This window comes from Myotis yumanensis, unplaced genomic scaffold (genome assembly GCF_028538775.1).
Source record: "Myotis yumanensis isolate MYYU_CA2020_CCGP unplaced genomic scaffold, mMyoYum1.0.hap1 SCAF_5, whole genome shotgun sequence".
In the NCBI taxonomy this organism is placed as follows: domain Eukaryota; kingdom Metazoa; phylum Chordata; class Mammalia; order Chiroptera; family Vespertilionidae; genus Myotis; species Myotis yumanensis.
The window spans coordinates 54,421,968-54,440,474 of NW_027223756.1; the positions used below are offsets into that span (position 1 = coordinate 54,421,968).

The window sequence follows — 18,507 nt, forward strand, 5'->3', positions numbered from 1 at the left end:
TTTTTTCTTTCTAAGTAGCCAGTTCCATTTTATCAATGCAATTATTTTCACATTTTACATTTTCTAGCTCATTAATTTTCTAGGTATCTTGATTAATTCCCCCTTTTAGCCTATTTTCTCTGTTCTCAACTTCGATTTTCACTATTTTGTAAGAATGTATTTAAAGGTCATGAATTTCCCTTAGTCAGCTTTCCTTTGATGTGCTTTGCATACTATTTTACAAGTGAAAAAAAAACCTGAAGTATAAATCTTTAAATAACTTTCCTAAGGTCCCATAGCTGGTAAGTTGCAGAATTAGTTTTGAAATGAAACTAATTAAAAGAGCCCACACTTTTAATTATACACTATATTCCTCTTAATTTACTTACACTTAGTATGCCTTACCTATTCTGTGAACTTTTATTCTGACTTCTTTCCTAGTCTATTTCTTTTTATAACACTTATGATTATTCTTGCTTTTGTCATTTATTTTGTTTCATGTGATTCAAGGTTATTTTTATAATTTTATTTTTTTTAGCTTTGCTTAATTTTGTGATTCTTCTCAGAAATTTTTAAATGTTATGCTCAACCTTCTTTTCTTAAATTAGCAATAGTATCAATGAAATACTGCTTATTTGCTTGAATGAAAAAATAATTAGCATAATGTCACTACTTTCCTCTTCTCCTTTTACCTTCCATCTGAATGCCATCAGAATCTAGGCAGATCCTTAATGTTTGTTAATGTCTTTCAACATTTAATAACATTTTATATGTTTATTCTTAATCTGCCTTTTGTTCAATAGGCTCATTTAAAATAATAATAATAATAATAATAATGTCAGACTTTATTGGTCTATTCCCCAACCTATGAATCTTAGTGGAAGGCAAAAACCTCCTACAGTTTGAAGCTACAAATCAGATGCTCATGACCCAAGCTCTCTCTGTTGCTAGGATACACACACGTGATGAAACTTCATCCATTATCTACACCAAATCCACGTTTTGAATCAAAACTAGTAATGCTTTTAAAAGCAAAATAGTGGGAAGTCTTTTTATGTAGTAGAGCAACCGTGGCAGCAATATCCATTTTCCAAGGGCAGTATTCGTGGAGGCCAGAATACCTCAGATTCAGTATCTATATCAGGTTCTTTCTATGCAGGATGTGGCTGGAGCCCTGGGAGCTACATGCAGTATATCTTCTTATTTCTGAGTTTAGTTCTCAATCCTCTGCCCAATATTATCCTCAGTATCTTCCAGCTTAAAGCTGTCAGTAGGTTTCTTTTGCTTATAATTGAGAATCAAGCAATGCATTAAATTAGAACAGGAGCCAAAAGGTCCCAGCTTGGCATGTGCTGCTTAGACAGATGATGCCATTTGCAGAGAGAGCAGGAGCTTTGGGTAGACACCAAAGCTAATTTGAGCATCTTTCCCTCTGAATTTAATAAATATTCTTTGGGGTACATCACTTATTTTATGAGGAAAACCTTCTCAGGTCTGAGCATTCGGAAGATTAGTCAGGTGTTTATGGTTAAGAAGCTGCGGTTCTTATTCCAGCGTGCCTCTCTGTCAGGCTTCTGCATGGAAATATGCCTCAGCTATGATGTCGTGGACACTTTAGGTTGTAAATATTTACATTTCCATGCATTTCTTAAGTCACAAATTATCTAAAAACTTGATATTTATAACAACAATATTGAAATAGAAAAGTCTCACTGGAAAATTACTAATTATAATTTTCCAATCCCTGTTAGTTTTAAAGGGTAAATGTATCATACTCATCACACCACAGCATGAAGAAAAAAAAAGAAGAAACATTTTTCAGTAGGTATTTTCAGTCTGCCTCTTATCTTTTTAAAAAATATGTAAAGAATTACTTGCTCATTTGGAGAATTCCATTACCATATAACACTCAGTGGGATTTCATTTATTTGATTTTCTAGCTACAGTAGCCCCCTTTCATGTTTATTAGCCACTTATGTTTCTCCTGCTGTAAAGTACTGGTTCATGTGTTCTGCCTATTTTTTTCTATTATTATGGTTTTTATATAGATGTTTGCATATAACCATTGTGCAATATTTCAGCAAATATTTCCCCACAGTTCAACTTTTCAAAAAATGTTATTGACCTATAACCAGATATCTTGACCATACTCATTGATTGAAGTCTAAACTTGTCTAAACAAATATGTAAGACAATATCCCAAAGGATCTTTATTCAAAACCTTTTAAAAACAAAAAGGAAAAGGTTTTAAAGTGACTAAACCTGTATACAATGAAATAAAAATTGAATATTCTGAATAGTAATCTTAAGTGCATACACATAAACACATTTAATAAATATACAAAACACAAATAACATTACAGATTATTTTTTATTTACTTCATCTCCCACAAAAGAATTAGTGAAGCCCTTAGCCACAATGTAGCTACAAGGACATGTCTCTCTCTCTCTTGGGTTTTGTCCTTTTTCTTCTCTGTGTCCCCTGCCCAAAGTCAGACTGCTGACTTTTATTACTTTCTGAAGCATATACTCAATCATTCTGTATCTAATTGCTTAGTATCAAGACTAAGTACACATTTTTGATCACCTGTATCACTGAATCTTGTTTTCTTCCAATGCACACTGTAAAACCTTAGCAGTCACTCCTGATGACCACAGAATTGGTGCCTCTATGAATGCACCTGTGGATCTCCATGTCATCTCCCTGATGTGAGCATACCCCAGTTAGATCTATAGGGTCAGAAGGGAGTTTAATATAGCCTTAGTTTTTTTTTTTTTAAAAAAAATGCATGTTTTTATTGTTTTTAGAGAGAGAGGAGGAGAGGAGTTGAGAGAGAGAAACATCAACCGGCTGCCTCCTGCACAGCACCTACGAGGGATCGAGCCCGCAACCCGGGCATGTGTTCTGATCGAGATTCGAACTGGTTACCGCTCAGTGCATGGGACTACTCTGAATCAACTAAGCCACACCATCCAGGGCTGGCCTCAGCTGTTGACAGGACAATTCAATGTCCATGTTGAGCCTGATTTGAGAAAAGAATCCACCATTTTGCAATGATTATTGGCTACTATTGGTACTAGAATGTCTAATATTTTAAAATTTCTGGAGCCATATAGACTTAGGTTTGATTCTCAAAATTTGAGTATGCCACCAGCTAGATGTGTACCTTTAGACAAGACATACTCCCTGTGTCTTCCTTTTCATAATTACTAAAGATAATTATATAAGCAGGAGGAATAGTACCACTCCAATTCTTGATCATCAACTTCGGTCTGGGTAATTAAAGTGGCCTGGAAATTCACCTGTGTTTTACTAGTCATCTCTCTGCCACTTTCTATAGAAACTTAATCTCCACAAACACTCACACTCACCATCCATATGCTCACAGAAAATAAACAGATAGCAAGGGAGAAACAAAATTAGTGCAAATAGAGGTGGTCCTGGCTTTAAAGTAAAAGTAGCCCCAGAACTGCTTTTCGGTTAAGGATAAGCCAGGCCTTTTGTTCAGAATCTCCAGCTTGACACAATCAGCAAAGTAGATTATTTATAACATTTTCTTAATCCAAAAAAGGCAGATAGAACATTATTTAGAAAAATCATGAGTTTATTGACCAAATGATTATTCAAAATTTTACTTGAAATTACATTAGATATATTATTAACACCTCATATTATTTAACAGACGCTTTACCTTGTTCAATAGTCTGCGGTATCTTCTGCGTTCTAGCCACCCTCTGACAAAAGCCTGCACGACGGTGACCATTCTAATTGTTTTTTTGGTGATTATAGATCTGGCCCTTTCCCGGAATACTTGAAAAATTTCTATGTGTGGCCCAATTCTTTTAACTTTGCTGTCAAATTTACTGCCTTTACTTAGACTAGAAGGTGCCCTAAAAATAAAATAGAAAATGTTTTATTAGCGTTTATTAAAAAAAAAAAAAACACTGAAAAGTCTTTAAATTGTTTTACTGATGAGTATATTGAAATAAGAAACATGTCATAATGTGTACACAGAATTTATATACATTGCTTAAACCTGTCAATGGGGTTCTTCAAAGAAGGTTGAACATACCAGAATCAATATAGCATGTATAAAATTAATCTTCTGGGAAAAAAAAAAACCTCAAAATAAAGTGAGCTTCTCAAAGCTTATTCACAACTATTCAAAAGAGAGAAATAGAATCCAAGGCAAATAGTATTTTCATACAATGAGACAAGTTAGTCAAAGTAATTATACTGTCCCAGAAGCTATTAAACTAAAGACTACTTCGTACTTATATGGTGGTGCTACTCTACTTAGCAACCTTCTGAAAATTAATCTTATTTTCCAAATACTATCAATTGAGAGGCACAGTGATATTGGTAGGGTCACGGACTACAGGATCGCAGAAGTGAGGGATCATACTGGAAACAAGGACAAGCCCTGCAATACTGATATTGACAACCCCTGTAGTGACGAGAACATATGGAAAAAACTGCAGACTTTCTATCCTGCACAGACGCTTGCTCTGTAACTTTAGTATTCTTGCACGTGCATTTTTCCTTTATATATAGCTTGTATTTTTTTATATAGTAGTCAGTTTTTCAATGTCTTCCAAAGTCCAGTTTCATTGTACTGTTTAGTATACAAAAGACTTTTTATTCTTTTTAATTGCTTTTGACTCTGCAACTTGTCACAGCTGAAGTTCCAATGAGATGCCCAAGTGAACTTCACCAGAGCTGAGGCTTGCCCTAAATTGCACTACCTGGAGACCTCTGAATCCCAGGCCCAACTTTCATGATCCCCACAGTGAAAGGCAGGGACTCTATTTCTGCTTTTTTCTCCCCCTCTGAGTCTGTTTTGATGTCTTCATTAAGCTGATTCTTAATGCGTCTTGTTCTGTTTTATACAAAGCCATTATTTTTCTTCATTTAGTGAGTGAAATGTTGGGGGTCTGATTTTGAATGTTTGACCCATCTAGTCAGTTGGTTTGTCTTGTAGCTTGTGGCATGCTCTGAAATACCCTGTATTACGTTGTTTGAATACCAGTATAGCTAAAGTCATTCAAGGGATAATTTTGGGCCCATTATAATTGATGTCAGCTGCAAGTCATGAGATGTTCATAACAAGCATTTCTTGGAGATCCTTTTTGTTTCCTTGACCTTCCCACTCCCAAGTTACAACTGACCAGTGACATTGCTCAGGCACTGAAAATTGTATTCCATGTTATGTTTGACCTATTGCTAAAGATGTAGTATTTAGACTGTTGGTTTCTTGTGCTTACATATATAAATGAAAAATGTCCTTGTTCTCCTTGTGAAAGAATGGAAGTTAACCTTGTACAGTTTCTAGTAAATGTAACTCTTTTGTGTCTGTGGCTTCTTCTTTCTGTCATTCTCTCTCTTGAAAAAACTTCTGTAGATTAATGAGTCAAAAATATATTTTGTTCTCTGGAGACATTTCTTATTTAAATAGACAAAACTATCAGAAAAGGAGGGAAATGAAGAAGAGATTTTTTGTTTGTTTATATTAAGACTAGAGGCCCGGTGCACAAAAAGTCATGCACTGAGGGCAGAGGGTGGGGGGGGGGGGGGGTCCCTCAGCCCAGCTGTGCCCTTTCGCAGTCTGGGAGCCCTTGGGGGATGCCTGACTGATGGCGTAGGCCAGCTCCCTGGGGAGAGCGGACCTAAGCTGTCAGCCGGACATCCTTAGAGCTGTCACTGTGCTTGCTAGTCATGAGCCCAGTTTTTGGCTGAGCAGCACTCCCCCTGTGGGTGTGCACTGACCACCAGGGAACAGCTCCTGCATTGAGCGTCTGCCCCCTGGTGGTCAGCGCACATCATAGCGACCGGTCATTCCACTATTCGGTCAATTTGCATATTACCCTTTTATTATATGGGATTGATATTGGATAGCTTAGAAAAGAAGATGTTCTGGTTTCTAAGAGGATTTTTGCTTGGTTAATATAACAATTTTTATGAGTGGGCTTCCATGTATGAGATAAACAGAATGGAGATGAAGTGGAAATGATTATTTCTGGCTTGTCCAGAGTTTCAAGACCTACTATAAAATCTAAAAGATCCTGAGTTCATAGCTTTTTTTTCCTCAGAGAATAAATAAGAGAAATGTTATTATAGAAATGCCCAAATGAGCCAAGTTAATACCCAAAGTTACATTCTCTGACGACAAAGTGTAAATAAATCTTAAAGTGATACGTGTGATTGTAAGTTGATGTGCGATGTGGATTGTTGAATCTTCAGCAGTGGTCACAAGAGTAGTTCTGGTGTACTAAGTGACCCTGAATGAAACACAGTTCTTAGTTATCTACGGAGAAGCGTGTGTGTGTGTGTGTGTGTGTGTGTGTAAGAGAGAGAGAGAGAGAACTGAAATTAAGTTGTTATGTTTAAAAGCTATACTTAATATAAAAGAGTGAAACTATATTAAGTAAAAATGCTATAAATAAATACAAACACATTTACCAAATGATGGATGCGTTTTGTCTGATTTTTTATCAATGAAAAATAAAATAATTTTATCTTGGGCCTTAGACATATGGATTTTGATCAATACATTTCGAAATAATTAAAATCTAAAAATAAAGAAAAGGGAAATTTGGGGTTGAAGAATAATTTATAGAAGGCTTAATGGAATGTGAACTATATTAAAAACAATGGGTTGAAAGACACTATAAAACATACAAAATTTTTGACAGATCAGGTGTAATGAGCTTAGTCATAAAAAAGAGAAGTGCTTATTAATCCTTGTTTATAAAATGTGGCATAGGTGATATATAAAATGAATAAAATTAAAATTTGATTTACTTTCTCTTATATTGATGAACTGATTTTTGAATAGACCATCTGCTCTTAATTTAAGAAAATATCATTACCTTCCATATAGTTTTCTAGAATATGAAAGTTCCTTATATCACAAAATATTCCTTTTATCATGCTCATGAATCTTTTTTCTTCTTTGTGATCTACTTTTTTTGTAAAAACTGGTATTCTGAATATTTAGGTACTTGTGGCTGCTACTTTTTTTATTTACTCAAAAGGTACCTATGACTTTTTCTCATATTTTGCCTATTCTGACAATTCTTTCCAATATTGTTTTCTCCAAATTCAAGCCCCAGATTCAAAAACAAACTGTTATGTCTTTTTAACCTATCTTTTGGGTGTGCCATGTGGCTGCAGGACTATACCAAAGATTTTCTTCTTCACTATTAAAAGGAGGGATGCTAGAAATGGCAAGGCATTTTGTCACAGTTGTTATATAAATGAACCAAAGATAGTCCTTGTATATTGGCCCCTTTGTTGTTTACTTCTTAAGTCAGGCTAGGACCATGACCTGAGAAGCCTGCTGGCTCTAAACTCAAAATTGTTAGACATCCAATTATTTTAAACGCGGCCCAAATAAGCATATTTAGAGACTGCCTGCTTTGCATATACCACCAAACTATAACATCTGTTGTCATAGATAACACAAATGCTGGGGGTAAAAAGATTGCACACTATGGCTGCCCTTTGGGATTCTCTTAACCAGAGACTCCCCATCATGCTGCTGAATGACATCACCTAAATATTTAAGCCCCTCTCTGACTCCCCCTCTCTGCTACTTTCTTCTCATTCTGGTTGGTGGCTCTATGCCATCATCTCTTGATCGGTTGCTGTGAGAGACTTCCCCTCTCATGAAAAGTTATCTATGTGATGCCCAAATAAAGCTTGTTATGTGCTAGTGCCACCTCCTAGCCATATCATTTCCTTGATTAGCCCAAAATCCTTGAACTTATTACAGTGCCCCATAGTTTATTTCACTCAGCATATTTATCAGCTGTCTTATTTATCAAAGTCCAAAATATGAAAGGAGGTGAGTGATCAAAGAAAAGTGGTGCATCCTTAACTTTAATATATAACAACTAAAACATCCTATATAATAAAAGGCGAATATGCAAACTGTCCCCTCGGGAGTTCAACCAGGAGACCTGGAGATCGATTGCTCTCTATGACGTGTGCTGACAACCAGGGGGCGGCATGGAACATGGTGGGTGACCAGTGGTGGCAGTGGGGCACTGAGAAAGCGAGGGAAGAAGGAGGTGGGGAGGCCGGGAGGCAGGGAACCTGATCAGCCCTGATTGCCGACTAGGCCTAGGGATCCTAACCATGCACAAATTTCATGCACCAGGCCTCTAGTTATTAATATAAATGTACTGGAAGCATACAGAGAAAATTGTTGCAATGATGGCCAATTAATGACTCCTTATATCCCCATCTTTGCAATTTGATTTTATAGTTCCACCCTCAAGAGGTAGAGTCTATACCCACCTATATATTTAGGCTGACTTTGTGAATTGGTTTGACCAATAGGATCCCGTGGAAGTGATGCTGTGACAATCCTTAGCATGTGCCAAGAGGCCTTACACAACACAGTTCCGTTCTCTTGGACCCCTACATCTGCATGAGAACAAGCCAGCAACTCTCAAAGGATAAGAGACCACATGGAAAAGAGACTAGGTGTTTGCAATTTAAGTGGGTTCTACCCAGTGGGTGATATTAGCTGAGTCTAAACCAGATCATCAAAATTGTCACATGAGAAAAATAATAGCTATTTTAAGCCACCATATTTAGTGATATTGTTGGAGCAATACATAACTGATACATGTACTTATGTTTATGTATATAAAAACTAATAAAATAAATGTCAAATTAATTTTTAGATTTTTCTATTTTAAAGGTAAATTATCTCTGTCAAGTAGTAATACTCATGACAAGCAGTTTATGAGGTAAGTTTTTTGTTTTTGGTTTTTTAACTTGAGGTTTGTGAGTGTCTGCACTGTGGGTAATGATGTTCTTTTTTCAAGGTGCTCAATAACTAAAGCCTTGTGGAATGGCTATGCATATTCCCAGTAGAAGGCCTTATTCCTCTCTACTGATATTATTGGCTATAATATTAAATACACACTAAATGTATATAACACTATTCAGTCTTACCTTTAACAGGTAGTTTCTGCCTTTCTCACACTTTCCCAAAGCTCCTGATACAAGTTACAGTTCATAAATTATGTCTTCTATAATAGACATAAAAAGAATGGTAGCCTTTTTAAGAATGTACTTTCTTAACACCTTATAGTAGAAGTAAAAGACTTATGACCACAGGCTTCTCAATTTAAACTAATATTATAACCATGAACCTGCTGCAATTCTTTTTTTTCCAGAAATAGACAACTTTATGTCTGCTTAATCCAAGGTCCAAGAAAAACATAATTAATTATCTAGAACTGAATAAACAGATTAAATTGTGATTAACATTAATTTTTAATTAAGATGTCAGAAATCTTCACTTTTGTGAGAAACTATAAAATTCAATTTTTTTTTACTTTACTTGTATAAACTAGACTGAAACATCCTTTAAAGGTATGGAAATGGTTTCAACTAAACACTCGGAACTCTAGGAAATAAGTCCTAATAAAATTTTAATATAGACTAGGAGTTAATAAATTATCAAAAATAATTTTATAGAAATTAAAATCACATATTAATTTACTTTATCTACAAAACAATGTAGCACAATAGTTAAGTGTATACAAAGTACCTTATTGAATTTATTATATGAGTGTTTATTTACAAAGTTTTGATAAAAATCAATACTTTTTTTTCTATCATATGATAATTGAAAAATCTAACCTGTATCCATATTCCATACTAAAAATACTTTATTTAAAGACAAGTCTTTTTACTAGATATGGTGGCTCCTATTAAGAAACAAGGACTCACTTATGTGAAAATGATGGCCACTAAATTAACCAGCCTGGTTTCTCCTTTACTGCTTAAAAGATGCTCACCTGAGAGAATGTCAAACAAACAAGGAATATTAGAAAAGTTGAGGATGTTAAAAAGAGACAGAAGATGCTTACACTGTGATAAATAATGTAGGTAAGACTTGGAAGAGGAAAATAGAATGACTCCTAACTCCTAACCTCAGTAGAAGAACTGACAAGGATAATGAAAATACCTCTGCCACATAAAATAATTTTAAATAATATAACACTACAGAATTTATCAATCTTCTAGACAGAAGTTACGGATGCCTTCCCATCATATGATTCTCATTTTATTAGCCCTACAATGTGGGCATCTTTATGTTTTATTTATTTATTTATTTTTTTTTTTTTATTTTTTTTTTTTTATATATTTTATTGATTTTTTACAGAGAAGAAGGAAGAGGGACAGAGAGTAAGAAACATCGATGAGAGAGATCGATCAGCCGCCTCCTGCACACCCCCCACCGGGGATGTGCCCGCAACCAAGGTACATGCCCTTGACCGGAATCGAACCTGAGACCCTTGAGTCCGCAGGCCGACGCTCTATCCACCGAGCCAAACCGGTTCGGCAGCATCTTTATGTTTTAATCAATACCTCTTATTCCATTTTTGTTAACTAAACTGGTCCAATAAAACACCAAGTTAATGATATTGAGTCAAAAGTTGCTGACCAACTTATTTAGTCAAAATTGTGCCTTAGACTATAACCTAGCCACAAGGTAGGGCTCAGAAAGCAAGCTTACAATCCATCTTCCTTCCCTTATGAGTACGTATGCACATACTACCTCAGAGTCGGGGAAGAAGGGCATTTTTATTATATGATAAACTAGAGCCCCGGTGCACAAAATATTGTGCACTGGGGGGGGGGGGGGGGGGTCCCTCAGCCTGGCCTATGCCCTCTTGCAGTCTGGGACCCCTCGGAGGATGTCCACCTGCTGGCTCAGGCCCGCTCCCTGGGGGACCGGGCCCAAGCTGGCAGTCAGACATCCCTCTGGCAGCCCGGCAGCCCTCAGGGGATGTCCACTTACCAGCAGGGAGCAGACCTAAGCTGCAGTCAGACATCCTTAGTGCTGCTGAGGAGGCGGGAGAGGCTCCCGCCACCACCACTGTGCTGGCAGCCATCAGCCTGGCTTGTGGCTGAGCAGAGCTCCCCCTGTGAGAGTGCACTGACTACCAGGGGACAGCTCCTGCATTGAGCATCTGCCCCCTGGTGGTCAGTGTGTGTCATAGTGACCAGTCATTCCCAGTCGTTCTGCTGTTAGAATCAATTTGCATATTATCCTTTTATTATATGGGATAGAGGCCTGGTGCACAGGTGGGGGCTGGCTGGTTTGCCCTGAAGGGTGTCCCGGATTAGGGTGGGGGTCCTGCTGGAGTGCCTGGCCAGCCTGGGTGAGGGGCTGATGGCTGTTTGCAGGCTGGTCAAGGCCCCCCCCCCTCAGTGGGGACCCTCACCCCATGGAGGTTTGGCCAGCCTGGGTGAAGGGCTGATGGCTGTTTTCAAGGTGGCCACACCCCCTTTGGGGTGGGGGGTCCCCACCCAGTGTGGGTGAGGGGCTGAGGGCCGTTTTTAGGGTGGCCAAGCCCCTCCAGCAACAGAAGCTCCCAGCCTCTCCTTTTTTTCTTTTATTCTGCGATTTATTTACCTTCTATAATTGTAACTTTGTAGCCTTGAGAGGAGCTTAGAGCTGGCCAGGGTGGGCGGGAGGGAAGCCTCCTGCCCGCTCCAGCTCCGTGGCCACAGCTGGCTGAAAGCAGGTGTCTGGGGTTTATTTACCTTCTATAATTAAAACTTTTTGCTTTGAGTGGAGCTCAGAGCCGCCGCTGCAGGCTGGGAAGCATGGCTTCCTCCATCATTGGAGCAACCAATCCTCCTGATTGCTCCAGCTCCATGGCTGCCAGCCGCCATCTTGGTTGGGTTAATTTGCAGATAGTCGCTCTGATTGGCTGGTGGGCATGGTTTAAGGCATATCAAAGGTACGGTCAATTTGCATCTTTGTCTTTTATTAGTGTAGATAAACAGATAATTCTCACTGGCACTAATTTTCAAAAGAATTGAAGTTTTCAAAAAAACCTGCATGTATAAAGAAATTCTTTATAGTTTCATTTATAATGGAAGAAATATCTAAGTAACTAGTGTTATATCCAATGAATAAATTAGTATGTGGTCATAAAAGTGACATTTATGTAGATTACATAATAAATTGATAAATGCTTATGATTTTAAAAATATATTGAAAATGAAGATATTACATTATATTCATTATATGACTGCAGCATTATTTTTAATGACACATATAAATAAGGCCAGAAAGAAACATGCCAAATATCATTAGTGACTGTATTAATGTAGAACTTCTGCATCAAGGATGGCATCAAAACCATCTGAGAAGATTTCCAAGGAATTCTCTCTCAGGAGCTGCATTCATAATATTCAAATTCATTGAATCCACCAATGAAATAAATGCAAATCCCTAACTAAATACTAGGTTATAAAGAAAACTTCAATGTAAAGAAAAAAATGATTATTTGTTTCTGTTTTCTAATTTGTTCAGATTTTGTGAAATAGACCAATATGCCATATCCTATGTAATAAAAGTCTAATATGCTATGTCTGACCATTTGTTTGACCATTTGACCAGTTGCTATGAGGCATACTGACCACCAGGGGGCAGACACTCCAACCAGTAGGTTAGCTTGTTGCTGGGGTCCCGCCGATCGGGACTGGGTGAGACAGGCCAGATATGCTGTCCTGGAGCCCTCCCGCGGTCCCTCCCTGGCCCAGATCATGCACCAGTGGGGTCCCTCGGTCTGGCCTCTGCCCTCTCGCAATCTGGTACCACTTGTAGGATGTTGGAGAGTCGGTTTCGGCCTGATCCCCACAGGTCAGGCTGAGGGACTCCACTGGTGCGCAAATCCATGCACCTGGCCTCTAGTATAATATAAAAGAAAAATGCAATAAGTATATCCATTAGGAGCATAGATTAGTAGCAGTGGTTATAGCAATCTTTTATTAAGCCCTTCTGACACACTTTCTTCTTTAATTCTCAAAATAGTATTTTGGATAAATGTTACAATGCAAATTTTATAAACTGATGCTGCAATAAATTGACTGTTCAAGACTTTGAAGGTATAACTAGCATAGTAAGAATTCAGAGCCCTCCTTGTTATGTGTTATGTGATAAAATCTAAAGGGGACAAAATTATGCCATGACTTAAGCAAGGTTGGCATGGGCAGTCCTCAATGGTTAGGATGATTTAGCTGACTGGCTTTTTGTCCTTTTGTTGGCTTCATTGGTACTGAAAAGATACAGCCAGACTATATATCCTGCTCAGCTTTATGCAGGCTACAAAAACAAGTTGTAAGTAGGTGAGATTTGGAAAATATATTATGACTTTCAGAGATCAATGAGTAGGAATTACCTTCCAAATGTACTTTTTAAATTTATCTTTTTTCACAATGTTTTAAGATAATTCTGACATAGAGAAAATTATTTTTACAGATTCTTAGTTACTAAAGAGTATCTATAAAACTATCAGAAAATCTTTATGAAGGTAAAAAGGTGAGCCCTCGCCAATTTTGCTCAACGCATAGAGCACTGAAGGGTCCCAGGTTCGATTCCAGTCAAGGGCACATGCCTAGGTTGCAGGCTCAATCCCTAGTGGGGGCCATGCAGGAGACAGCCGATCAATCATTCTCTCATCACTGATGTTTCTATCTCTCTCTCCCTATCTCTTCCTCTCTGAAATCAATAAAAATATGATATAAAAAAGATAAAACTGTGAGTCATTAGAGGTTAGATATAAAACCAGTTTTCACCATGGACAAACACATCCCGTGTCCTCAAGCAAAATTCACCTCCTATGAAAGTCATGCTAAGAAAAAATGAGAGAAAGGCCAGGGCTAAATAGCTGAATTTGACTTTTTCACTTACAGTTTGACAAACCTAGGATCAAGGTATCAAATCAGATAGTTTTTATTTTTATTTTTTTAAGTTTCAAATCATGTTGAATTTTATTTTTATTTTTTTATAGTTTTATAAGCAATTTTTATAATACCATATAGTGAATATTTTCCTCTTTTCCATAAAACATTTTAATGGCTGCATAGTATTACATCATAAGGATATCCCTAATTTATTTAACTATATCCCAATAGTTTGGCATTTATTTATTTTTTAATATATATTTTCCCTTTATTGAATAAGATATTACAAATCTATCCTTATCCCCCCAATGTCCCCTCATCCCCCCAATCCTGCCCTCACTGTCACCCCCTGTTGTCCACATCCATCACTTACACTTATATGCATGCATACAAGTCCTTTGGTTGATCTTTCCCACTCACCCCCACCTCCCCTTCTTTCCCTCTGAGTTTTGAGCATCTGATCGATGCCTCTCTGTCTCTACATCTGCTTTTGTTCATCAGTTTATGTTGTTCATTATAATCCACAAATGAGTGAGAGCATGTGATATTTATCTTTCTCTGACTGACTTATTTCACTTAGCATAATGCTCTCCAGCTCCATCCATGCTATTGCAAATGGTAGGAGTTCCTTCCTTTTTATAGCTGCATAGTATTTCATTGTGTAGATGTGCCAAATTTTTTAAATCCATTTATCTGCTGATGGGCACTTAGGCTGATTCCAAATCTTAGCTATGGTAAATTGAAATGCTATGAACATAGGTATGCATATATCCTTTCTGATTGGTGTTTCTGGTTTCTTGGGATATATTCCTAGAAGTGGGATCACTGGGTCAAATGGAAGTTCCATTTTTAGTTTTTTTGAGGAAACTCCATACTGTTCTCCACATTGGCTGCACCAGTCTGCATTCCCACCAGCAGTGAACGAGGGTTCCTTTTTCTCTGCATCCTCACCAACATTTGTCATTTGTTAATTTGTTGATGATAGCCATTCTGACAGGTGTGAGATGGTACCTCATTGTTGTTTTGATTTCCATCTCTCGGATGATTAGTGACTTTGAGCATGTTTTCATATGTCTCTCAGCCTTATGTATGTTCTCTTTAAAAAAATGTCTATTTAGGTCCATTGCCCATTTTTTAATTGGGTTGTTTATCTTCCTTTTGTTAAGTTGTATGAGTTCCCTATAAATGTTGGAGATTAAACCTTTATCAGAGATATCATTGGCAAATATGTTCTCCCATGCAGTGGGTTTTCTTGTTGTTTTGTTGATGGTTTATTTTGCTGTGCAGAAGTTTTTTATTTTGATGTAGTCCCATTTGTTCATTTTCCCTGTAGTTTCCATTGCCCGAGGACAGTGATGGTGAACCTATGACATGCGTGTCAGAGGTGACACACGAACTCATTTTTTTGGTTGATTTTTCTTTGTTAAATGGCATTTAAATATATAAAATAAATATCAAAAATATAAGTCTTTGTTTTACCATGGTTGCAAATATCAAAAAATTTCTATATGTGACACGGCACCAGAGTTAAGTTAGGGTTTTTCAAAATGCTGACATGCCGAGCTCAAAAGGTTCGCCATCACTGCCCTAGGAGCTGTGTCAGTGAAGAAATTCATTTGGCCTATATCTGAGATTTTGCTACCTGTGGATTCCTCTAATTATCTTATGGTTTCCCGTCTTACATTTAAGTCCTTTATCCATTTTGAGTTTATTTTGGTGTATGGTGTAAGTTGGTGGTCTAGTTTCATTTTTTTGCATGTGTCTGACCAAATTTCCCAGCATCATTTATTGAAGAGACTGTCTTGACTCCATTGTATGTTCTTGCCTCCTTTGTCAAATATTAATTGAGCATAGTGGTTTGGGTCGATTTCTGGGTTCTCTATTCTATTCCATTGGTCTATATATCTGTTCTTGTGCCAGTACCAGGCAGTTTTGAGAACAGTGGCTTTGTAATACAGCTTGATATCTGTTATTGAGATCCCGCCTACTTTGTTCTTCTTTCTCAGGATTGCACCAGCTATTTGGGGTTTATTTTTATTCCAGATGAATTTTTGGAGAGTTCTTTCTAGGTCTGTGAAATATGCTGTTGGTATTTTAATGGGGAGTGCATTGAATCTATAGATTGCTTTGGGTAGTATGGACATTTTGATGATGTGTGGATTCTACCAATCCATGAACACGGTCTGTTCTTCCATCTGTTTATGTCTTCCTCTATATCTTTTTTCAGTGTCCTGTAGTTTTCTGAGTAGAGGTCTTTTACCTCCTTGGTTAAGTTTATTCCTATGTATCATCCTTTTTTTGGTGCAATGGTAAATGGGATTGTTTCTTTAATTTCTCTTTCTGTAAGTTCACTGTTGGTGTATAAAAATGCCATAGATTTCTTGGCATTAATTTTGTATCCTGCTACATTGTCGAACTCATTTATTAAGTCTAATAGTTTTTTGATGGAGTTTTTAGGGTTTTCTAAGTACAGTATCATGTCATCTGCGAATAATCATAATTTTACTTCTTCTTTTCCAATTTGGATGCCTTTTATTTCTTCTTCTTGTCTAATTGCTTTGGTTAGCATTTCAAGTACTATGTCAAACAGGAGTGGTAAAAGTGGGCATCCCTGTCTTGTTCCTGTTCTTAAGGGAAATGTTTTTAGTTTTTGCCCATTGAGTATGATGTTGGCTGTAGGTTTGTCATATAAGGCTTTTATTAAGTTGAGGTATGATCTCTCTATTCCCACTTTGCTGAGCGTTTTTATCAGAAAAGGGTGTTGGACTTTGTCAAATGCCTTTTCTGCATCAATCGATATGATTATGTGATTTTTGTCTCTCAACTTGTTTATGTGATGTATCTCGTTTATTGATTTGCGGATATTGTACCAGCCTTGCATTCCTGGAATAAATCCCACTTAGTCATGGTGTATGATCTTTCTAATGTAATGCTGGATCGGGATTGCTAGAATTTTGTTGAGGATTTTAACATCTATGTTCATCAGGGATATTGGCCTGTAATTCTCTTTCTTTGTGGTGCCTTTATCTGGTTTTGGGATTAGGGTAATGCTGGCTTCATAGAAAGAGCTTGGAAATGTGCCTTCCTCCTGAAGTTTTTGGAATAGTCTGAGAAGGATTGACTTTAGTTCTTCTTTGAATGTTGGGTAAAACTCCCCTGTGAAGCCATCTGGTCCAGGGCTTTTGTTTGCTGGAAGCTTTTTGATTACTGTTTCAATTTCATCAGTAGTTATTGGCCTATTCAGGTTTTTTGATTATTCCTGATTGAGTTTTGGAAGCTTGTATTTTTCTAGGAATGTGTCCATTTCGTCGAGGTTGTCCAGTTTGTTGGAGTAGAGTTGCTCATAGTATTTTTTGACAATCCTTTGTATATCAGTAGGATCAGTTGTTACTTCACCCTTTCATTTCTGATTTTGCTTATTTGGATCCTCTCTCTTTGTTTCTTGGTGAGCCTGGGGAGAGGTTCATCAATCTTGTTAATCCTTTCAAAGAACCAGCTCTTGGTTTCATTGATCTTTTTTATTGTTTTTTTTTTTTTGGTCTCTATGTTGTTTATTTCTGCTCTGATATTTATTATTTCCTTCCTTCTGGATACTGTGGGCTTTTCTCATTGCTCTCTTTCTAACTCTTTGAGTTGTAAGGTTAGATCATTTATTGCCAGTTTTTCTTGTTTTTTGAGGTAGGCCTGTAGAGCTATGAACTTCCCTCTCAGGACTACTTTCATTGTGTCCCATAGATTTTGGATTGTTATGTTTTCATTGTCATTTGTTTCCAGGATGCTTTTTATTTCTTCTTTGATCTCTCTGGTAACCCAGTCATTGTTTAATAGCATGCTATTTAGCCTCCAAGTGTTTGATTTTTTTCAATGTTTTTATATTGTAGTTGATTTCTAATTTTATGCCATTGTGATCTGAGAAGATGCTTGTTATGATTTCTATTCTCTTGAATTTGAAGAGACTTTGCCTGTGTCCTAATATATAGTCTATATTTGAAAATGTCCCATGTGCACTGGAGAAGAATATATATTCTGTAGCTTTGGGGTGAAATATTCTGAAGATGTCAATTAAGTCCATCTGATCTAGTGAGTCATTTAGGATTGCTGTTTCTTTGCTGATTTTTTATTTAGAGGATTTATCCAGTGGTGTCAGTGGGATATTGAAGTCCCCTACTATGACTGTATTGCTATCAATCTCTCCCTTGATATCTTCCAGAAGTTGTTTTATGTATTTGGGTGCTCCTGTATTGGGTGCATATATGTTTATCAGAGTTATATCTTCTTGTTGAATTGCTCCCTTTAATATTATGTAGTGGCCTTCCTTATCTCTTGTTATGGCCTTTACTTTGAGGTCTATTTTGTCAGATATAAGTATCGCAACCCCAGCTTTTTTCTCATTTCCATTTGCCTGAAAAAAATTGTTCCATCCCTTCACTCTCAGTCTGTGTGAATCCTTTGTTCTTATGTGGGTCTCTTGCAGACAGCAAATATATGGGTCATGTTTTCTTATCCATTCAGATACCCTGTGTCTTTTGATTGGAGCATTTAATCCATCTACATTTAATGTTATTATTGAAAAGTACTTGTTTGTGGTCATTTTTATTCTTAATGTTTGTGTTTCTTCTTGTCTTTCTGTTTCTTCTTTTTACAACAGCCCCTTTAGCATTTCTTGCATTGCTGGTTTGGTGGTAATAAACTCTCTTAGCCCTTTTTTGTCCGTGAAGCTCCTGACTCCACCTTCAATTTTGAATGATAGCCTTGCTGGGTATAGTATTCTTGGATTCATTCCCTTGCTTTGCATCACTTTG

The 18,507-nt window shown here is 37.1% G+C and overlaps 1 protein-coding gene across 1 annotated transcript in view; it reads right to left on the bottom strand.

Annotated features, from left to right (window-relative positions):
• The window catches only part of IQCM (IQ motif containing M), a 259,252-nt gene that overhangs the window by 118,617 nt on the left and 122,128 nt on the right, over positions 1-18,507 (bottom strand). The window contains exon 9 of the mRNA XM_070416930.1: positions 3,672-3,870. Within this exon, the coding sequence (XP_070273031.1) occupies positions 3,672-3,870 (199 nt within the window). The remainder of the gene's footprint in view (positions 1-3,671; positions 3,871-18,507) is intronic.